At 39.4% G+C, this 17,964-nt stretch overlaps 2 protein-coding genes across 3 annotated transcripts; both read left to right on the top strand.

Moving 5' to 3' along the window:
* Positions 1–960: 960 nt before the first annotated feature.
* On the top strand, positions 961–6,444 carry LOC103143040 (kinocilin-like). 2 transcript variants are annotated; one of them, XM_007559423.2, is made up of 5 exons: positions 961–1,232; positions 3,284–3,352; positions 3,460–3,525; positions 4,311–4,404; positions 5,464–6,444. In XM_007559423.2, exons 1-5 carry the CDS (start codon positions 1,085–1,087, stop codon positions 5,537–5,539), a joined length of 453 nt encoding a protein of 150 aa, XP_007559485.1. In that variant the 5' UTR covers positions 961–1,084; the 3' UTR covers positions 5,540–6,444. The 2 variants fall into 2 exon arrangements, with proteins under 2 accessions (XP_007559485.1, XP_016530417.1); XM_016674931.1 differs by having other exon boundaries at positions 5,394–6,444.
* Positions 6,445–8,133: 1,689 nt separating this feature from the next.
* LOC103143065 (uncharacterized) lies at positions 8,134–12,244 on the top strand. Its single transcript, XM_007559467.2, has 2 exons — positions 8,134–8,675; positions 10,271–12,244. Exon 2 carries the CDS (start codon positions 10,309–10,311, stop codon positions 10,921–10,923), a length of 615 nt encoding a protein of 204 aa, XP_007559529.1. The 5' UTR covers positions 8,134–8,675; positions 10,271–10,308; the 3' UTR covers positions 10,924–12,244.
* Positions 12,245–17,964: the final 5,720 nt, after the last annotated feature.

The raw sequence follows: 17,964 nt of genomic DNA, 5'->3' as shown, positions 1-17,964 counted from the left end.
TCCATAATTGTAATAGGGTAAACCAAATATGTGTTTTCATCATCTAAGAACAGTCTTCGTAAGAAACAGGAAACATGTCATAAAACAAATTCATTCCAAGCATTTAATCTGGCACTGAAGTGAAAAGCAAACAAAAAAAACAAACAAAAAAAACATGTTATCTCTGTTTTATAGCAAGTTTGAATCAAACTGAATTAGGATTTTTGCTGTTCTTAAGTCCTGCAGGACTTCCACCGTCTGTTAACTGTGTACTAAATCCATGTAAGCAAAAGAAGTGAACATGTAAGCTCATTTTTAAAGTGTCACAAATGATAAAGGCTGAGAAGAGAATGAGATGCCATGAGATGCCCGTGTGAGTATTACACACACACATACTTTTTAATATTAGTCACACTAATTTATGACGAATCTTGACATTTGAATGAAGACAGAGAGATTTGACCTGTGGAGGAAATGTGTGGCTGTTTCTCCTCCACAGAGTGCTGTAAGTTAATTTGTTACCCTGTTCAACAAGTGTTAATCCTGCTTACCCTCCTCTTTTTCCTGTGTTGCCATGGATATGCTATTCCTATGGCAACTGCATGCCTTTGTGGATGGCCTCGGGCCCCGCCACAGAGTATTCTGAACCTTTCATTACACATTCCCTTCAAGCTCACAAGCAACTCATAGAAGTCACACATAGGCTCACTCTCTAATTGTTGCCTTTTCTCTTTGCCTCCTGCTCCTCCCTGTGTTTTTCCACAAACGGAGCTCATGATACCGGATGCTCTGGTCGAGGATTGTGATCAGATTTAAGGGAGAATTCCCTGTCATACGAGTCAGGGCTTCTTCAACTGTCCTAATTTCCAGCTGCAATAGAAACCAGATCTCCACTTTAAAGATTCATGAGATCCCTTACGAAACAGAGGACAGTCTAAACCAGGGAAAGTGTTTCTGTGTCAGAGAGAGCGATGCATGAGTATGGGAGTGGCTGTTGGTGGAAGTCAGAGCCTGAGCTGAGGCAGAGTTTGGTTCCCCAGTTATTACCTGGGCTGTAAAAGAGTGTGTGGGTGAGTGTGGCAGGTGGGGGACCTCCACCTGCTGAATGAACCCTGTTAGCATCGGGCAGTACCATGGGCTACGAGTGGGCTCAGCCCTGTTTGCCATTGTTGCCGGCTGCATCATCATCGGGGTGTCCAGGGAATGTGATGCTGATGCTGTAGGAGGAATCTTCCTGGGAGCTGGAGGCCTCGGTGAGAGTCTGTAACTCCGAATGAGAAACACTTTGGTTTGCTTATTTGCTTTTCAGATTATCATTTGCAGATGTTGCAAAGCTATTTAGAAAGTTCTAAATAAGACAAGAGGAGTTTCTAACAACTTTTTTGTAATAGTTGGCTGAACATTTTAAGCTTTGTATCACTTTGATGGTAATTATTTGGTTTGTTTTGAAATGACTGTTTCTACTAAGTAGCCAAACCCAATGGACCTTGCAGTTCCTCACAATAGGATTTCCTTTAAAAAGATAAAAATATGAAAAGTATGGTCTCCTCCTGTATTTAGTAAAAGACTGCAAACTGCAAGTTTTTAGGATATGTTTTTACTTGCTTAACACTTTTGAGATGTAGCATTTTTGTTAATTTTTCTTTGCAAAAAAGCCCAACCTTTGTCTGACTGGATGAATCCTGTCAAAGCTTCAGCCATTGAAACATATGAAACTGTCTTTTTTTTTGTTTGTTTGTTTTTTTTGTTTTGTTTTTTAATCTAAACTGTCCATATGCATGGTAATCATATCACTTAAAAGTTAACCTCTACCTCAGTCTTAAATCCTTTGATACCTCTACTTCCAGGATTACCTCATATTTAGCTCCATCCATCCTTCCAAGACACTCCAACACGCTTCCATTTTCCTGTTAAAAAGAACAACAAAAAAACAACAAAACATCTCCACAGCATGATTGTGCCACTAAAAATGTTTTATTGTTAGGTTAGTTTTACTTGTGGACTAGAGTGACTAGAGATTTGAGTTAAACTATTGTCTTATCTGACCAAAATGTTTCCTATTCAAACTTGACATCAGTCATGAGTCATAAAAGCCTTCTTATGGATTCTTTCACCAATAGTGTTTTTTTCTTTAAATGTTTAAAGGTGCAATTTTGTTTCATAAACTTTTTTTTTCTTTTCTTTTCCATAATATTATCCCTGATATGTCTGCTGTGTTCTGTCATATTCTTGACGCTTTTGTTCGCTGGTGTTCTCCAAGAACTATCTCCATTTCTCCTTGACAGAACAGCTGTACCTATTCTAAGATTGGATTACGCAGGAAGATTCTTTACATGTACAATGGCAGGACATTAGCTGAATTCACCCGATATATAATATGCATAATGCATTGAAGTAAAAGTAAAATGTTAAGGTCTGCGACTAGCGACTTCTTCCATCCAATGTTCATTTGATACAAGACTGTAACCAGAGCCAGCTGATAGCCGTAGGAGCTGCTCTGATAAAAGCGTGTCTGGACTGGTTTCCTGGAGAGAAAGAGGAAAGGGCAGCGCTTGTGATCTGTGGAAGACAACATCAGCATGTGTATGCATAGTTAATGAGAAACTCATTCTCGCTGAGGAGTTGATCAGCTTTTAATAATTAATTTGTCTTGCTAACGTGCGGCTACCTGCATTCGCAAATACAATCTGTGCACCGCAGCGTGACTGATACTTTCACTCTCGCAGGATTTTGTGCGACTGAGCAGCAGACGTCCTTAATTATGTGTTTTTTGGGGCTTGTGTGGCTCGATGCCGCCTCCGACACACAGGCTGACTAATGAGTATGAACAGAGTGTTCTCTGCAGATTGTTTACCCTCCTTCTGCAGTTTCATGACATTTTAAGCGCAGACATGCATCACAACCACCCTCAGGAGCTGCCAGGCTGTAATGCCAGCTCCTTAGACTAATAAGAAAAATCAATAAAGGTGCTGATTGGGGGCGCAGGACTACAGAAAGGTGCCAAAACCATGCGATTCAAATGCCACTTTGCACTTTGAACTGAACTAGAAGAAGCATCTCACCTTGTATCGGATGTAAGGATCATACTGGGAAGGCTTACACTTTGATATACAATGAAAAATTCCCAATCATCTGTGTCATAGTGAAATAGACCATCTTCTATTTTTCAGACTTTCTTCTATCTTCCAGGCATCAAAAGCAATTAGGTTACTTCTCAAAGTAAATTAACTAGTCGCAACATGCAAATTATGAAGCAATTTCAGACCATTCATCAAAAACATTATTGCCACTTTCCGCTTTGCAGGCTTGCTCATTTCAATCTATCCCTTCGTAAAAGCTTGGCTGAATATCAACAACATCCTGCCATCTTTTGGTAAGTTTTTTTTTTTTTGAAACCGGACATAGATTGAATTTCTCACTTATTAAAATACACAAAAGTTTTTCTCCATCTAAATATTATTCCACCTTTTATCCTTCTAGGAAACTTCAGAGTTCACCCCACTGTGGCTAACGCTGATCAGCCGGCTGAGACACTGAGACGAGAGGGTGAGTGGAAACGGAGTGGAGGCAGCTGAAACTCCAGGGATCTTAGTTCACCTGCATTTATTATTCATTTTGACATCTGCAAATAGATCGGAAAGCCAATAAGTACATATTTAGAACTTTTTCACATTTTGCCAGGCTACAACTACAAACTTTTATGTACTTTAAGTTTTGCAACAGCAAAAACACAAAATAGGAAATACACATAAAATAGACAGAAAACAATAATTGATTAAAATGTGAAAAATGAGACATGCATTGTTTTACTCCAGGTTCCTAAATGAAATCCAGTGCAATCCACTGCCTTCATAATTTCCCTAATTAGAGTCACCCAGTGTTCAATTTAACCTCATAAAAATGCAACTGTTCTACAAAGGCCTCAGGGGTGAAAAAACATAGTTGGGAAGCAAAGAGGTCCGTGGTAACTCTGGAGGAGCTGTAGAGATCCAGTGCGCAACTAGAAGAATCGAGTGGAAACATAAGCATAAGCAAACCTGGCTTTACACTGTAAAATAGAGACGTCTCTAATTTATGGTAAAATGCCAACAGCTGTGGTTGCCAGAATTTTTCAGTATAAATACAGTATTAACCATGTTTATGTGGATTATACTGCATAAATATGATGAAATCCTTATGTATATGGTAAAATTCTGTGGTTGCCAGAATTTTGTACGTTAAAATTTCTTCAGTAAAATTTGTACGTATTCTGAAAAATAATCCATGGTGCAATTCAGCTACCAAACTCATTACTGCATCGTGCTCTGTCCTCTTTCCTGTGGTCCTCTTAGGCACTCAGAGTCAACTCCAACTGGAGCGCTCAAAGAGTCGAATGGGAACCTTTGTGGAGGGAGGACCAGCTGCTGAGCCCAATCCAGAGGAGGGGTACGAACTGAAAATAGAAATAAGATTAACTAAACTGAATATAAAGTAAACATGCTTGTACTGGCCACTTTATTAGGTACATCTTCCTAATACTCGGTTCCCAGAAAATCGGAAAAATGGTTTTGCCTCCGGTAAATCAGCAGGTTTCGAAATTCTCTCCCAGCAACGTTCAGAGTACCAGTGACTTTGAATGCCACATTCAAAGTCACTAAAATTTCATTTCTTCTTCCTTCTGATGCACAGTTTGAACTTCAGAAAGTTTTCTTCACAACATCTGGATGTTTTAACGCAGCCAGTTGCTCCCGGGCGACTGGCTGATTTGCTATTTTTGCTAACAAGCACTTGGACAGATGTACCTAATAAAATAGCTGTTGAATGTATATAGAGACCTGTTAAAGAAACATGTTCTTTGCACTTCACACATGTGCAAATGCCTGTAGACAGACCAAACATCTGTAGACTTTCTTTAAGGCGTAAGATGCTGTTAATTTTAATTAATATGACAGGACTAAAACCGAGTTGTTGCAAAAAGATGTTTTTAACCCTCTAACTGCCATGAGGACGCCGGTGTCCTGATGGACCCATTAACTGACATGTAAGTGTTTTGGGGGTGAAAATTAAGGCAAGAGTATAAGTATATTTTATAGGAGACTCTGGATAGATGTCCTTAACAATGTGTTTGTTTTACATTTAGGACATATGTGTTCCAATGCCAATTGTTTACATATAAATAATGAGCCCAGTCTTTAACATGGTGGGATAAAAAAAAAAAAGCTGAACTAGCTATGATAAAATAAAACCTGACTGAGTGAAACACATAGGTGCCATAGACCAATGCTCAAACATTTTTACAGTTCTCTGAATATCAACAAGTCCACTAAAAAGTAATGAACATGTGTGCAATAGATTCATCCAACCCAATCTTCTTCTGATATGTTTTTCTTTATGTGTCTTTTTTTTTGTCTCTCTCTCTTTTTTATCTTTTTCAGTTCTGTCACACACTGACACCCACCACATAGCCTTCATTGCCAGCATGACTCACGCATTGGTCTGTTGCAGGACTTCTTCAGACATGCCAGATGTCTTATCGAGACGGAAAATGAAACAGTCACCCACTGCTCAAGACCTTCCGTGATGTCACCATGTCACATGACTCCACCAACAACTCTCCCCTGGCAGCAGTATTCTTTAATCAACTGTTGTTAAAGCTCAACCGCAGATTGCAGTTCCCTCTTTTTATATGAATGATGTGGTCTAATAAACCTACAAAAACTAAATCCATATTTTTTTTTTATTTTTTATTTTTAGATTTGTTAAAGTTAAATCTCGAAACCTGTGATGGAGGTGAAGCTCATTGGGCTTGCATGATGTTAAGAGTAGAATCAAATTGAAGGTTAGTTCCTTCATAAAGGCAAAGCAAAGTGCGTGTGTTGTCACAAACAGCGATATGTAATAGGTTCACACGGTGACCTGCTCCCCCACCGTGCGACATAATGAGCATATTCAGGACGACGCAGGGAGAACAGCTGCTGCTTGGAAGGTGGTGATGGTAGGAAGGCTGCTGTCTCACAATAAAACATGGCGTGCTGTGAGGATGAATGATGCAGAGTTGCGTTGATAAGGCTTAACCAACAGGTACCTGAGGATTCAGCAGTGCCTTAATGGTTGCCGGCAGCTTTATTGTGAGACTTCAAACAAGAATGCCTCACCATGCAATCCTCCTGCGTCACCGAGGGCAACCATGAATGCGCATGTGAAGAACATTACAGTATTCAGGGCTTTTGTTCAATCAGTTGACAAGAAAGCATGTCAGTGTAGAATTGTATGGTGATTACTAAAATACACCAAAACAGACCCGTTTTAAGTACAAAGCGTTTAATCAGGTTAAGCTGTCATCTGTTTTTCTTTTCATTGCTATTTTACTTTCAGTAATTTCAGATTGCCTGGACTAAAAACTTACCTTTAGGTTGATATAAAACATTTACTAGTTTAATGTGTCCTGGTGCAGGTCGGCTTATTAATAAATTTGATTTAACTTAACATTATGTCCAATCCTTTTCTTGCGTATGACATTAATATCACGCATCTCTTGATAATCATTGGGATTCTTCAAGTAATTAACCTCTGATTGAAGTTATTCTGTGCTGATGCTCTTGCAATAAATACTTTTCAAATTTAAATTTGTTTTAAAAGTCATCTCAAAATCCACAGGAAAACATCTCACCTAGCTTTCCTCCTCCATTTCTGTGTAAGCTGGTCTTTGAGCAGCAGCAGCTGTTTTATTGCTCATTTAATCACATTTCCCTTTCAAGAAAATCTACAAAGAGATTTAAATTTCATGTGCAAAGATCTAAATCAAGCATATTAGACACACGTAGAATAAAGGCAAGCTGACAAGAAGAGGCTTCAACGCTCTTCATCTTCATTCAGCCCCACTTCACAACGAGTGTGGTACGGAAAATCATCGATGATTTAATTATCCTCCTGCTAGTTCGGGAGTTTTTAAAATTAGATTCTGTTTAAGGCCCAGAAGAAGACATCTACTTGTTTTAAATAAACCTTTTCTTTATTTTGTATAAAACCAGATTAATAGGTTAATCTGAATCTAAATACTTATTCAAGATCCAAAGTAGATTTCTGTTGTATAAAAAGATATCTGACTCCAAAAATCACATACTGCTTTAAGAGAATGTCATTTTATGTCTCTTTAAATCACTGTCAGGTTTCATTAAATGGGTATTGAAATGAAGGCTTGTGATTGGTCATGTTATTCACTTAAACTCAAATCATATAGAGAACCTTATAATTAACTATACCATTCTTTCTGTAAACAGGATCTATCAACTGATAGGCCTCTGGAACTTACCTGTCAAAGAAACAAAAGCTTCTAAAACATTTTATTAATATTTATTTGCTAAAAATTTATGTATTTCAGCTTTTCAAAAGTTGAACTACTCAAAGATGTACTCTTTCTTTTGTACGTATTAGGTACCTCACGTCTTTGACAAAGAATGTCAATTTCCCATTCATGTTTAAGCATGTCAGCTCCAAAAAATAGTTGGTGAGTTTAAGAAAGTAACAGTTTATAAGCAACACATTTCAGATAAGTACAAATCCCACTGTTACTGGTGGGCTTAATTCTGGAGATGTAAAATAAAAGCACATATTTTATATATTTAGAGATCAAATTTCCATATCAGCATGCAAACAAGTAATATGTTATACCTCCAGCAAAAGGTAACAAAAAAAACGTAAAGCTGGGCAATAGTCACATATCATACAATTAGAGTGGTTTAAATAATCATTATTTTATTGATTGCTGAAGTGCTTTGCTTTTTCATTTGATACTCAGACCGGAGACGTTTGTTTTGTTTTCAGTACTTGTTTCACACAGGAAGGTTACTGGTGGTGCAAAGACTCCAGTCTCCATTTCCATGTAAAAAAAATCATTGGCTGGCATCTAATTAACGATTGCACACGTGACAATGTCTTTGCACTGCATAAAATCACCCTCACAAAATGTAATATTGTTTCTTGACTTTACTCGTGTTGTTTTGAGATTGTAGACGTCTACCTCAGTCTTGACTTTTTTGGAATAGCTATTAACTTTAATATGTGTAAAAAAAAAAGAAAAAAAAGAAAAGAAAAAAGTATCTAATGGTAAAAGCTTTTCACAGAAAGTCTTAAAAAAAAATCCTTTTCTAATTATGTGGTAAATCAGCTTGCCATACAACGACCCACTGATGGATGGATCGCTGACGTGGAGAACAGCTCATCGCATCCAGCGGTCCACAGAGGAGGGCATGAGCTCTGCGCGGCACTCATCAGATATGAATTAAGGAGACATGAATCCTTTACCCAGTCAGATAGGAAGATGCCTCGGACACACTGTGTGGATCCGCCATTTACGTGACCTATCAGGCGCTACAACGAGCATCTCTCCTCCGGTCCACATCTGGAGCGGCGAGTCAGCTCAAAAGAACTGCCGTCTCACCTAAATAATCGTCTGTCTCCTGCCGGATTTGACACCCCACAGCTTTGTCTGGTGTTTCCTGTGCCACTGATTGAATTCCTCTCATGACTTGGGCAGCTCGGCGTTGAAAAGGGGAGGGAGAAAACGAGCAACGAACGCAGGATGCCCAATATCCGTTTGTTGTTGATGCAGCCTTTTAGCGTGTCAGTAATTACATGCGACTATGAAGAAACGGGGGATCACCGTGAAAATCTAATGGAGTAACAATGGAAGCACCTTTACTGGGTTGACATAATGGGTAAGGATTTATTCAGATTTGTTTATTTTATTATTATTATTATTTTTATTTTTTATTTATTTATTTATTTTTTACATAGAATCAGCATATCTTAATGTTTGGGACATGCATTCTGACAAAAGCCAATTTACACTTGCACAAGATATGAAAGACGCCATACTCTTCTTAGCTCTAACATGCTGAATACATGCAAACTGGAATAAATTTGAAATGTAAAATTATTTGATAGCAAATGTGTACCAAAAGCCTTTCTGGCCTGAAGTAGCAGCTACACTTCTGATAATATTTAAGTTCTCTGATCCAGAGCAAATACACATCAATGCTTGTCAGACATCCTCAGTTGTTAAGCAGCAGAGAAGAAAGTATGTTTTTTTTTTTTTGTAAGAATTTAACAATTATGTGCTATTATTTACTTCAACACATTTGCTGTTTGTCTATCTCAATTAATTGTCTTTGAAATCCATCAATTAAATTGTAGAATTGATATTTAAAACTGGATTTTTACTAAGAACATCTTGGAGATTGGTTTATGATTTCAGGACTGCATTATCATACTTTCTTACAGATTATGTAATGCAGGCTTTGGATGTCAGTCAGCACTACAATTTAAGTGCCAATCACTGATATGAAGCACACGGTGGTCACTGTTTACTGCTTGCATTTCTTGAGTTATAATATGTATATTTTTTAATTACATGTGTGTTTATGGCTTCTCTTTGTTTTCAAAATATAAAGTACAGTACTTCGCAAAAGTGATCAGACTCCTTGAACATCACAACTACAAAAAAAAACTTCAATGGTTTTTACTGAGCTTGTGATGGGCTAAAGCTAAATCGATGTAGCATGTAGTAATGAAGAGGGGGGGGGGAACATGAAAAAGGATTCCGAGTTTTTATTTTATTCTATTTCCTACAGAAGAATGAAAATTCAATATTTTTCATTCTGACATTTCTTTGTTTTTTTTTTTTTTTTTCTTTTTCCAGTATACCCCTAAATAAAATATAGTGCCATCAAAGACCTTCAGGAGTCACCTAATCAGTAAATATATTTGTGTTTAGTTTATTTCCACTACAGACACAAATACTTCAAAGTTGTCTTAGAGAAAACTAGTGACCTTTTCAGAATGCACACTAAAAAGGTCTTAGACACTCAAAGCTGTGAATATCTAATGAGGAGAGCATCATTCAGAGAAGCAGCCAAGTGGCCAACAGGTGGTTCCACAAAGCATTTGCTCGAGAGGGATAAATACAAATGCATGACATACGTTTAAGATTTAAAGAAAATACAGCGTAATTTTCCTTCCACTGTATAATCACGTCCAACTTCTCGATGGCGTATCACGTACAATCACAGCAAAACACACACAGAGTGTGAGGTTGCGACTTGCCATAATGTGGAAATGTTCACGGTGTATGAACACTTCTGCTGGGCTCTGTGGCAACACAGCAATGAATGATTAGTGTTCAGTGATGCATAAAATAAACTCCCAGGAAGGACACTGCAGTGGTTAGATGAAAGTATTATGAGCTCAGAGAACACATGTGTTATAGTCAGTTGCTGAAGTCTGTTTATGTTTTCATTCTGTGCCCATAAAGATAGAAGATAGACAAAAACAAGTCCCGGAGGTAACAACATGGTCATCACTGACAGGAGCAACAGCACCTCTGTGCCTAAAAAGGAGCCCAAGAAGAAGAAGAAGTCTCGTCCTCATGGCCTTCCCTCTCCGGCGCTCTGCTGTGCCTGTGGACTATGCATCATGTTGGCAGGACTCAACATCACCCTGGTGGGAGCATTCGCCTTCAGCACACTGGTGCCTTCTGCCAACCCTCCCATCATAATTGGGCCCGTCCTGCTGCTGGTGGCCTTCTCCTTCTTTGGCGCCTGCTGCGTGTGCAGCCGCCTCCCTCCCCCGAGCAGCTCTCGAGGCTCTAAGGTGGGCGGCAGAGGGGCGGGATTGATGGGACACGGCGGGCTGGCCGGTGGTGCGGCGTTCGAAATAGAGACCAGCGAGCACACACTGCAGGACACCACAGCTGTGCAGCTGAGCCCCACGTCCTCTGTTGGATCATCCAGGGCCTCCAGCCCGGAACGAGAGGCCCCTGGTGTGACCCCACAGGGACCTTGCAAGCTCTTCACCATGGAGACCAATGGCCCTTCCTGCACTTCTGCCACGGCAACGTACTCAGCTTCTGCAGCAGCGGGCGGGGAGGTGAGGCTCAATCTGCCACGAGAAGAAGTGGTCACCTAGCAAAAGCAGAAACACCTTCATAAAATCCAGAGCTCTAGTCGTGTGTACATACGCTTCTGAGTTTGGTTGCTGGGACCGACTGTGTCCTCTTGTTCACGTAATGCCATATAAATTTGTGAAGAGTGTGGTTTTGATTTCTCTGTCTGTGCGACACGTCGTTAGCATGCAATGTTGAACACACGTCGGCGTACTTGTGAATTGAAGCTTTTGGAATTCCGAATTCCTACCTCTTTTGTGCTGTTCCCTTATAAATTTGTTTAAATCCAGGGCATTATGAACAATTTCAATGCAGAAATGAAGCAGGAGACTTTTTTTTTTTCTCCGCACCTGTAGTCACCGCTGACCTCGACTGTCTGCGGAGATTTCAGAGTGTTTGAGAGAAAACTTGGATCACATTTTTAATCTGGAATTACATGTGAAAGGGCAGAATCTGGCATTTGCTGAATTGCTGAACTTATTTTAGGGGCATACGATTTTATAGGCCAAAGGGGTCCCAAAGCAACATTCTCCGAACAGAGACTAATTTCTAGTCACAAGACCTTTAGCAAGTATATTTGCAGTACATTAACTCAGTGCTAAACGGTGCATATTGTCAAATCTTTGGAAGCATAATTCTTGTAGCTTTTGTCATCACAACAGCTAACACTGTGAGTACCGTGTTTCTTTTCATTATCCAGACCTTGTGATAACGTTTATCTGTTGTTAAATTCATCGTGGGGCTCGATTTAGACTTGCGTGAACCCATGACGTTCACCTCACCGTTATGTACTATTTACGACGTTGCAAAACCAGGTTTATTGGAGTATAACAGCTGAGATTACATCTGCTCCCAATCACTGTGATGTCTTCTTATCAGCCATAAGTCTGTGTGATCACAGGAGACGTTAAACCCCTGATTTCCTTTGAAAGGAAAGTTGCCTTAGACGAAAATTTCAGGATCAGTTCAATGAGGGCTAATCAAAATGTACAAACTGCAGTTTCCCGAGAAAGCCTCTATGTTGCTCTGGACTCAGAATTTTTTTTTTTTTTTTTTGTGGTGCATGCCAACGGCCTAAATGTTTCCTTTAAGATGTGTATTTGGAGTAGCGACAGTGTACACGCAATCAAAGCCAACTAGATCATAAACGACTGTAACATTGTCTCTCAAAATGACTTGTTCCCCCCCCTTGATAAAGATCAGTTTCATACCAAGTTAGAGCGCTGAACTTGTGTTTTTTTGTGTGCATGCTCTGGAAAAACAAAAGACTTGAAGATGCAAATATTCTCGTGAATTGTCGGTGTTTTGTCTGTGGTTTTATTTTGGGTAGCATAAGAACCTGCTGAAAAAAAAAAACTGTAAAGGACAAAACTATTTTTGTGAAGTTTATAATTTAAAATAACTATTCCAAATGTGAATCGCATAAAAGAAATAAATAAAAGAGCTCTTTCAGTAAAATTCCAGGTATACATGTGTGACGTATCACTGAAAACTCATTGAGACTGCTCTACTTTCGATGTGAAATGAGGTCCAACTGGACATTATTTTTCATAGTGGAGAAAACAATTACAATGCATCTTAAGAAATATATTTCAGATGGGCCAGTTGACATAAAATGCATACTAGATGTCAGTAATAGCAACAAGTATGTTGCTTTTTTTTTATCCATACATAAAAAAAGATCAACTCACATTTCTTTCCATAAATTATGTTCAAAACGTGGAATGATCTGAATCAGTTTACCAAATTTATTCAAACCCAGCGAAGGTTTTTCTTCACTGTGTGTTTGCGATTATTGTCTCTTAACTTAAATATTCACTCTACTTAACATGTTTAGATTCTTATCAAGAATATTCCACTTCATCATTAGTCGAATTGTATGACATTGAGTGCAACAACATTCAAAATGAGTTACTAGGGAAATCTCATTTGACGTGGCGGTGTTCTGTCCTGTGTTTTAATGGCTTCTCCAAAGGTTTTGCAACAAGCTTTACATGAGCTGTAAAATGAAAGTTGATCTATATAACTTGTCAAGTTTTCCCAATCAATTTTATGGCAAATTGATTCTTTATCTTAATGATTTAGTGCTGTTTGACATTTCTGGTGCTAAAAGCCAAGGCAGGCTGGCTGAAAATGTGGCGCGAAGGACAAGAAATCTTGTCTCCTCTATAAACACATTAAATCAAGATGGCCTTGAGCAAAGAGTGCAACATGAGCTCCATCTGGCTTTTCTGGAGCGTTTAAGCGGTAGGACAAAATACTGCCACCAGAGGGCGCTAATGTCACATCTTTGAGCAGCAACGAACGTTGCGTAACTTGCCTGCATTTTCCAACCTGCAGAGAAATACCAGTAAATCAGAACAAGTGCTTACTGGAAATTAATGAGGCTGAATCTGTGCTGGAGGACATATTGTGATTGAAAGAAAATATCTCTGAGCCAATTCTTTTCTTACAAGTGTTTTTTTTTTTTATCATTACAGAGGTGTTTACACGATGTGTACAATTTAAAACATGACAGTGAAGCTTCACCTGGAATTAAACCAGTTCCCTGCCCTAAGATGGTTGTGAAGATAAAGGTCTTCTTTCCACATGAAATGGTGAAGGCAGAGAATTTCCTGGTGCCCTAGTTAAAATGACTCAGAAAAAAAATGGAGTAGGAGAGCTTTTCTCATGCTTAATATTTTCCCTCTATCTCTTCCTCTAAAGTCTATGTTGCAAATATTCTCATACCCCTTTTACATTTACTCTAATGCATATTATTTAAAAAGCGAGAAATCCAAACAAGACAGCACATATTTACATATGATAATATGTAATATTTGAGCTGTTTCCCAGCTCAGCTTCACCATGTCGGTATTTAGCTATAAAATTCATATTTAAATAAAAAGATGAATTTTTTGTTTTTTCTTCGTCTAATAGAAACCTCAGAACTTCTATTAGACGCATATGGTATAAGTTCTTTTTCTCCTAAATAAAATTAAGTGAAACCAGTTGCCTTGAAATGAAAAATACAAATATAGATAAGATTGGCAAGAAGAAAATCCTTGTTAAAATAAGACTTAAGATTAAAGTTTTGTACAAGCAACACAAGAGCCACAACATGTGAAATAAGTTTCTCAAATTAGATGAAACAATAATTAAACTTTTTAGTCTAGATGTAAACTGCCATGTAGGGTGAAAATCTACCAATGCACATCTCCCTGAATGAAGGATCCCCACTATGAAACATGGTTGGTCCAGCATCATACTGTGGGGATGCTTTGTTTAAAAGGGGCATAGGATGGAGATGGAGAAAGAGGACAAGAGATGGAGAAAAATACAGGATGATCCTAAAAAAAACACCTGTTTCAGATTGTACAACAACTCGGCTTAACTTTTCAGTAGACAACTATCCTACACTTACAACCAGAGCGACATTGTAAGGGTTTAGATTAAAACATAGTCCTGAGACCTGATCAAAATCCAGACCTAAATCAAAATAGAAATCTTTTGAGAGCTAGAAAATTATTGACCTCAGAGTCTGCTCATCTAAACTTAAATTATTTTGCAAAGAACGGGCAAATATTTCTGTCTCTGGATGTGCACAGCTGGTAGAGACATAACGCACAAGATCTGCAACTGTAACTGCAGCGAAAGGTGATTCTATAAATTGACTTTGCGGGGCATGGATACAACTGCACTGCACACTTTCAAATTTGTTTTCGTAAAATATAGTGAACTCTGTATCCTTAGCAGTCCACTTGACAGTTGTCCAAAACCTTGTCCTGGTTCATCAGATAAAACACCAATAAAAGACGTTTTAATATGAGGTTATGACATGTGAAAGTTCAAGGGGGGTACCTTGGCCAGGCACTGTAAATCCATGCACAAGAAGTGAGAACAATTGATTTTAAAATAGGATTTTATAATCTTGACACAAATGCAGTTTATTTGGTTTCTTGTCCAAAATGTGGTCAAAGTAGAGTCAGAAAGCAGATGGTGGGTTGAGGTTTACCTGTGACTGCAGGAGCCAGGAAAAAAACTCAGCCAAGACACAGATAGTGTCATGTGTCCACTTCATTTATTGGGGTTTTATTTGACTATGCTGTGTCAGAAAATATTTATTTCTTGGAAAGTCATCAATCCACCCACTTCCTGCTGTAAACTGCTTTTATGTTTCATTGTAAGTCCCAGATCCAATAGACCCCTCCTGTGGGACGCTTGCCAAACACTGTCCTATGTCCTCTGCCTCTCAGTCTCGAATGAACAGATTGTAAAACACAGCAAAGGTTTAGCCATCTTGATGCTGGAGAGTTTACTCCCTACGGTGCTAAGTGGAGCATTTTTATGTTTATGGTTTTGGTGGGCAAAGATCAGGGAGCTGTGCCATGATGTAGTTTAGCTTAATTATCACAAAATGAAGGACAGATGGATGTCACACTTTAGCATTCCAGGGCACGCAAATCGCCAAAGCATTCTTTCAAGAGACAACAATGGGGTTTTATAGTTCTATGGGACGGGAATGCAGACTTCCTTATTACCGGCTGTGATATACAAATTCTGAAGAACTTATTTGGCGCACCTGCATGATGGCACAGGGTGGGTAATTAAAAATGGTTTCAACAGATGCAACCTTTTTTTTTTTGTTTGTTTATTCTTTGCACCACAGCAATATTCCCAATGCTAGGTGGAGCTGGTCAGCAAATTAAAAGAACATGCCGTACTTTGCCAAAGTGGTGACACATGCTGAACCTTCCCACACGTTGTAATGGTGACATAACACACATTATTTTAAATGAATTGGACTAGAGCTACAGCACAAACAGACTATGCAAAACTAAAGAAATATTTCAAAACACAGCAAATGGTTCAACGCAGAGGTGGAGTTATGGCGACATGGAAGTAGCACAGCTGATATTACGTAGTTCCACACAGATGTGGATGTAGCTGATCTTAAGCCCCTTAAGATCAGTGTGTCTCCATTAGCAGTGTGTTCCTCATTATTGTGAGTGTGAGTAATAGTGGGAACCTGGGAGCACGGGCAGGAAGTGAGCACGCAGGAGCTGTAGTTAATGGTCCGATTATGTCATTTGCAGCAACATGATGGTGCAAACGATAGGTGGGTTGCTGGTTTGATTCTGACTCTATCTGCCTGTGTGTTGTGTTCTTGGGCAAGACACTTCACCCACCTTGCCTGGTGGTGGTCAGAGAGCCAAGCGGAGACGGCTTGTGAATGTGTGAGTGAACGGGTGAATGACTAAATAACTAAATGTAGTGTGAAGCGCTTTGGGGTCCTCCGGACTTGGCAAAGTGTTTTTACCATTCTACACTCAGCAAAGCAGAATCTTGACAATTTGGACTTGACATGGACTCAAATGAACCCAAATATTCCATTTTTCTTTAAAGACCAACACGGTCCTCTTTATGTCATCCTTTAGATTTCCTCCAATGACTCATCCCTGTTTGTAGATATATTTTCCACACATGCTCGCAGTGCTTTGTGTTAATCTGTCACATAAAACTCCAGAACAGTACACTTAAGTCTTTAGATGTAATGTGGCAAAATATGAAAAAAGTTTCATTTGATAAGAATACTTTTACAAAGCAATTTAAAAATATGGTAATTTTCTATCAACATCAAAAAGCTGCACAGTTTGAAAGATGTAAAGACCTGCCATCAGGCAAAGTAACTGCTGACACAATTTTATCTGCCTGTTACATCTGCAAGTTAGTAATGCAATATAGAAATGTTTCTAGTTTTAGCCAAATTCTCTGAGTGTCAGGACCCTCCACATTGCCATGCGTACGTCCATATAAGTGTCTCTACTCATCCACACAAATGTTAGCGTGTAAGAGTGATTCAGACAGCGTGTGCCACAAAACCTCCACGCATTACGTATGGAATCCCAGATACATACTCTCAAATGCATCCACCGCAAGTCGTCTTCACCACTGTCCCACACATATGCTGAAAAGACACACAAACACTGACACCTGCACTTGTGCATCAAAATCCGCTCCAAACCGGAGCACGGCGGATTCAGATGCTCCGTTCATGTGCTCCTGTGCTGATGTGCTTGTGCGCGGGAACACTGAATGGAATGAGTCGGCAGAAGAAGGGAGGGGGCTGCAGGGTGCAATCAAGCCGAAAAGATTAGGGGAAGACGAGCTGCTGAGGATCTATGAGAACAGACACTGGTTATATAACTCCAACCCAGTTCAGTCCGCTTCTAAAGAGAGACTGGGTGGTAGAGCAGAGGAGCATGTATGGGACAGGGTGACTCCCTGGGCTCAGACTCAACTGAACAAGGCCATCAATTAGCTGCGTTTACTGTGGGTTTCAAACACTTCATTACACGCACATTCTCCAGGTCAGCAAGGATGTTAAAGAGTGTACAACGAATAAGCGAGTAAGCATGTGTTCAGGTTGTGTTGCATTTTGCAACCCTGCAGCGGATGTGTTTACTCGACAATGCTTTCCATCTACCTTTGGACACCTGATTTGATCAGAAAACACACAAAGCTGGCTTAGTTCTACGGGGTACTGGGGTTGTTTTGGTTAACTCTGTGTGCCAGGTACAGACTGGACTTGCAACTGCAGGACTCGTTTAGCCAGTGTCCACAAACTCTCCTCTCCCATGCCTGAGTAGAACAAAGTTTTTCACAGACCTGGAGAAAAAGTCCTGCTGACTTTGATCAAGACCAACCGGTGTCCCTGTGGTATTTCTTGCAGAGACTTGCATATTAATCAGGGCTAACAATGGATCCCTTGCCATTCCTAATTCCTCTATTCACACTTGCTAAACGGCAACATATTCAAGTGGCTTGGCAGTTGCATAACCTATCTTTGTTTTATTTACCAATCTATACGTAGGCCCTCTGAAAGGGGGCTGGTAATGCACAGAAAGGACATCAGTGCAGGTCTGGGAATTGATGGCGATAGCAGAGCAACCATTCAGCTTCATGGAAAAACATCAATGTAGAGCCTTCCGATCAATTTTTCCTTCTGACATGCAGCCATTTGGTTAATCAATGTTGCTTTTGGATGATTCAGTTACACTCGATCTCAGTGCATACACGGTGCG

Source organism: Poecilia formosa, unplaced genomic scaffold (assembly GCF_000485575.1).
Source record: "Poecilia formosa unplaced genomic scaffold, Poecilia_formosa-5.1.2 Scaffold104, whole genome shotgun sequence".
Lineage (NCBI taxonomy): Eukaryota > Metazoa > Chordata > Actinopteri > Cyprinodontiformes > Poeciliidae > Poecilia > Poecilia formosa.
Note: the sequence above shows the minus strand (reverse complement) of the source record. Positions and strands in the feature narration are given on the sequence as shown.

Coding starts and splice junctions, on each gene's coding strand:
- LOC103143065 (XM_007559467.2), top strand. CDS start 10,309: ATGGTCATCACTGACAGGAGCAACAGCACCTCTGTGCCTAAAAAGGAG.
- LOC103143040 (XM_007559423.2), top strand. CDS start 1,085: ATGAACCCTGTTAGCATCGGGCAGTACCATGGGCTACGAGTGGGCTCA. Junction 3,526..4,310: donor TGAGACACTGAGACGAGAGG/GTGAGTGGAAAC, acceptor TGGTCCTCTTAG/GCACTCAGAGTCAACTCCAA. Junction 4,405..5,463: donor GAGCCCAATCCAGAGGAGGG/GTACGAACTGAA, acceptor GGTCTGTTGCAG/GACTTCTTCAGACATGCCAG.